This window comes from Sapajus apella, unplaced genomic scaffold, assembly GCF_009761245.1.
Source record: "Sapajus apella isolate SASKATOON/1434 unplaced genomic scaffold, GSC_monkey_1.0 scaffold14, whole genome shotgun sequence".
NCBI lineage: Eukaryota > Metazoa > Chordata > Mammalia > Primates > Cebidae > Sapajus > Sapajus apella.
The window spans coordinates 2,670,325-2,675,225 of record NW_022436954.1 but is presented as its reverse complement, the minus strand read 5'-3'; the positions used below and the strand labels follow the sequence as shown (position 1 = coordinate 2,675,225).

The following is a 4,901-nucleotide window of genomic DNA, read 5'->3' as shown; positions in this document are numbered from 1 at the left end:
GGAAAGGCTTGGTGAACTCTGCAGACCTGCCTCTACCACACACTTCTGGGCCCTACCCACAGGGGAGCCTCTGCCCTGCCCTCTGGGGAGTGTGCTAACATCACTCTATGGTCTGGGGAATCGGAGAGTTCTCATCCTGCTGGTCTGCTTTTGGGGTGCTGGAAAAACTGCTATCAGAACCCATGGCCCCAGATAGAACCACTGACAAGTGGTAGTGCACACCACAGCTAAGCCAAACTCGTGATGGGTTTGTTTTCAAGTATTTACTTGTTAAAGTCTATGCCTTAGAGCTAGGGCCTCATTTCTAGGAATAAAAAATTGCTGGGGGAAAGGCAATTATCGGTTCTTTGGACTCTTGGCACTTTGCTAAGGGAATGCAGGGGGTGAGGCTCCTCCCATTCCTAGCCCTTGCCACAGTGAGATATGGAGTCCTAGAAGCACCACTTAACTATGAAGACCAATGTAGATGATGTAATATCTCTGTTTTCTTACCAATAAAGTGGGGATAAAAATAATACCTATCCTACAGAGTTGTTAGGAGGATTAAATAAAGGTGCAAAAATATTACATAAACTACAGCTGTGACTGATTACGTATCCTATGCAAGTGTTACCTGTTCTCATGAGAGATTGGGAGGCACAAAGGAAGCAGCCTCTGAAGCCACAGAACTGCACCCCCCCCACCAATACTCCAAACCACGAGGCTCCGCTGAGTCCTGGCCCCGAGCACTGCATTGACTGGTGTGATTTGTGCTTACTCTCCTTAACGAATACAGCAACGTCCTCATCATTGTTCCATTTGCTAAGATGGGGTAGAAATGAGAATCTTAGAGGTGAGATATGAAAGGTTCTAGCTGATGTCCCTGTTTTGCTAATGAGACAACCAAAAATGCTGGTCCAACACATACACAGAATGAAAAACGACGGAACCCATCTGTCAACTGAGTCATGATGGGGTCTGACATTTAATATAATGTTAGTCCTATACATCTTCTTTGGCATAGTTACCATTGGGTTGGAATCTTTCTTATGAGAACAGCAGGAGGTGTCCTCTGGTTCCTGGGACGATGGGAACTTGCAGCAGGACTCCTGAGCAAGGAGATTCTGGAAAGTTGCTTCTTCCGGATTATTACTTGTAATAGTGCCACCTGCTTCTTTGATTTCAACCTAAAAAAAAGCAATCATTGTTTTAGAGAACACATGGTGGTCCCTGGCTCTTCCAGTTGCATAGTCTAGAAGACTGAAACTCAGTTGTAAGTAAAAGTTACATTTTAAAGAAAAGAGCACCCTTACTTTGTGCCTCTTCCTCACTGGTGCTTATAAAACTATTAATTTCTCCCTGTGGGGGGGCAACAAGAAGGATTGACAAATCATCTTACCCACCTCCCGGGGGGCTCGGGACGACGAGGACCAAAACCACCTGCCCATGAGGGGTGAAGATGTGATTTTCATGTGGCACTTGTGTTGTTTTCAAAATACCCCTAAGTAACTGAGAAGAGTCCCCTGCTGGTCGTCTGCCTCTCGTGCTGCTTTACAGTGCCCCACTCTAATGAGCGGAAGGCCTGCTCTTCCTTCAAGTCGCCTAAAATGCTGACCCTGCATCACACTTTTTTTTTTTTTTTTTTTGAGATGGAGTTTCGCTGTCGCCCAGGCTGGAGTGCAGTGGCGCCATCTCAGCTCACTGCAACCTCCACCTCCCGGGTTCAAGCAATTCTCCTGCCTCAGCCATCCAAGTAACGAATTACAGGCTCACACCACCACACCCAGCTAATTTTTGTATTTTTAATAAAGACGGAGTTTCACCATGTTGGCCAGGCTGGTCTTGAACTCCTGACCTCAGCTGATCCACCTGCCTTAGCCTCCCAAAGTGCCGAGATTACAGGCATGAGCCACCTCACCCAGCTCCATCACACATTCTTCCACCATGCTCAGTAGTTCAAATTAAATGTTCTAGTTGTTTTTTCCTCAAAAAGTCCAAAATCCTTGGTACTGTTTTAAGATTATTTATTATGTGCTTATAGTAAGATTTGTAGGTAGGTAGTAGCCCTTTCCTGCCTTAATAATAAGACAATAACAAACATGAAACAGTGGAAAGTAGGGAGTGGCTTCCAGCTTTGTTTTCAAGCTGTCTTCTGTAACAACTGTCAACTCAATGACAAAATTACCAAAAATATGGAGATATACATGGTTAATACTGAAAATCGATAGAATTCTTAGAAGAAGTCCTCATGGTTAAAAAAAAAAAAATACCATCCGGATTGTTTCAAAATTGGGATGCTGCTTTTAAAAATCTGTAAGAATGTGAGGAGGACTGGGAAGCCCATACTTTGCATCCTCTCCCCACCCCTTCTCCTCCACCTGCATGCACCCAGGCTGCGGGGACCAGACCACAGTGAGTCTCCCCAAAGGCCAGGAGGCAGGCCATAGAGTCCTTCCAAAAAGACGGTGGCTCTCAGGTAACATACTAAAGACCTCACATAAAAAATCACAGAGCAGGTATCTTCCTTTTTTTAAAAAAAATATATATATTAGATTTATAACTTTAAAAAATGTTTTAACTTTATTTTAATAAAAAGAAAAAATTCCCAACTTGGCCTCCCAAAGTGCTGGGATTACAGGTGTGAGCCACCACGCCTGGTTGCAGGTATCTTCCAAATGCAGCTCTTAATTCAAATTGGAGATCGTCTAGCCCAATAAAATCAGAGGCCCAAACAAATCATAATTCCCATGTATGGGCAAATTACTCAGCACAGCAGACTAGCATCTAGGTATAAATCTTAAAAGAAATAAAGTTTAGCTATATTTTAGGTAGCTTTAAATTTCATAGAAATAAAGACAATTTAACATTTTCTTCTACCGGCTGCTTTGGGGGATGTGCCATGCACATCATCTCAGTTTAGATTTAACGTATCTCCCTGTAATCAGCAAATACTGCTATAATAATCATTTCCTCAGTCCTATGCAACTAATATCTGAACTACTTATAGTAAAATTCCATTTCTGACCCTTCAAAACAAAGGTCAATACGTGGGAATGAATTTCTAGAAAAGAGGAATTAGCAATTTACCCTGAATATTTACTGGAAATAATTCCATTCTCTTTAACAATAAACATGTCCGTGCTATATCTATTTCATTTCATTAATGAATCAGAAAACAGTCAATAAAAATTTAAAAGGCAACGTCTCGCCTTTAGTTGTTAAACCAGCAATCTCTTAAAATTGGATTACATTAAAAAGAATTTTACTATCTTTAAATCAGCAAATTCTCTTTTTCGTTTGTTTTTGTGAGACGGAGTCTTGCTTTGTTGCCCGGGCTGGAGTGCAGTGGTGCGATCTCGGCTCACTGCAGCCTCCTCCTCCTGGGTTGAAGCGATTCTCCTGCCTCAGCCTCCTGAGTAGCTGGGATTACAGGTGCCCACCACCACGCCGACTAATTTTTGTATTCTCTTCCTTGTTCTGATTAATGCTTGCCAACTCCACCCGGTGAGGAAGAGCCGAGCTAGGACCTACAGGTAGGAGGCGCTAAACACGAGTCCTGTACACTGAGGAGTGGCAATGATCAGAAAACCAGAAGGGCAGAAAGCCAAGCTCCTGCTGCTCTAGCTTACTATACACGGTCAGGCTCCAGCCATCTCAACACTGACTCCAACGTGTCCCACAAAGGCTTCATCTCCAGCTTACTAAAATGACTTACAGGATGAGTGGTCTAGTTTTCCAAGCTAGGTCCTTTTTAAGGGGTCAGGAGCACATTTTACTGGGACCTTTTGTTTCCTTTGAAAATTGATTAGTTTTAGCAAGAACAAGGCGGAAAAAGAGCAGTGGTCATCTATAGCTAGAGAGGGCAGTCGGCTGAGAGTTGGCAAGCTTTTCCTTAGGCCCTGATTTACATCACATATGCTTGAAGAACCATTACTTATTAGCAGAGGGAAGACCTCACATCTTGCCCTCAAGGCTCAGCAAATACAAGTATCTACTCTGAGTCCTTGCTGTGGATTCCAAGACTGATAAAGTTAAAGAAAAATGCAAGACGCAAACACGCCAACAGCCCACCACATTGCGTTTGTTTACACGCGAGTTACCAGCAGAAAACGGTCCCTCTCCTTGAGCCAAGGACAGCAACAGGGCCCGAGGGCACACACGTCCTAGCGTTTTCGCGTTTTCCCTCTGTATTTGTTGCCCGCCCTCTGCATGGTTAGGTCAGCTTTGGACGACTGGCGCAGGGCAGGATCCCATCCAGGGGGACGGGCTTGGCTGGGCCGATGCATGTTGGATTAGGAAGAGGACAAAGAGTATACGGACTCCGGTGGGCTGTGTGCGGCGTCACCAGGGAAAACGCTTGGAGGGAGAAATGCTGGGGCAGACCAGCAGCCTCAGGCTGGGGAAGGGATGGGGGGAGAGCTGTGCCCATTCCCCAGGCGACTCTTACTGGGAACACCCGGACGCCCGGGTGGGCGGCTCCTTCCCGGACCCAGGCGCCCAGTGGCAGCACCGCGGAGGTGCGGTGCGGGGGCAGCAGCGAGGACAGGAAGTGCACGTTGCAGGTGGGCGGCGGGGGGGCCGGCAGGAGCGCGACGTCCTCCAGCGCGCTGAGCTCGGGGATCCCGGCGTATTCCCCGAGGAGCTCCCCGCCTTCGCTGTCGGCCCCCGGGAGCTCCGCCTTGACCTGGCCCTGGCAGTCGGCTCCCAGCGCGGCGTTGAACGCGTGCAGTAGGGGTTCTTTGGGGTCCGCCGGGCCCAGGTACGCGTCTTTGAAGACGTGGAACTCGTCCTCCTCGAGCTTCACGGGGACCTTCAGGCCGATATTCTCCGAAACGAACGGACTCTCAGCGTTGAAGAGCTCGGTCACCATCGCATCCTCCGGGCTGGGCAGCCCGCCCACCAGAGGGCCCTCCTCCATGGCG

General features: G+C 47.1%; 1 protein-coding gene across 2 annotated transcripts in view; it reads right to left on the bottom strand.

The window, feature by feature from the left end:
* Nucleotides 1-4,897, bottom strand: part of TESMIN (testis expressed metallothionein like protein) — a 40,787-nt gene extending 35,890 nt beyond the window's left edge. For both annotated transcript variants that reach the window (XM_032282554.1, XM_032282553.1), the window contains exons 1-2: nucleotides 4,427-4,897; nucleotides 1,008-1,166 (exon numbers count right to left, since the gene is read on the bottom strand). In XM_032282554.1, coding sequence (XP_032138445.1) covers nucleotides 1,008-1,166; nucleotides 4,427-4,897 — 630 coding nt within the window. The remainder of the gene's footprint in view (nucleotides 1-1,007; nucleotides 1,167-4,426) is intronic.
* Between the last annotated feature and the right edge of the window lie 4 nt (nucleotides 4,898-4,901).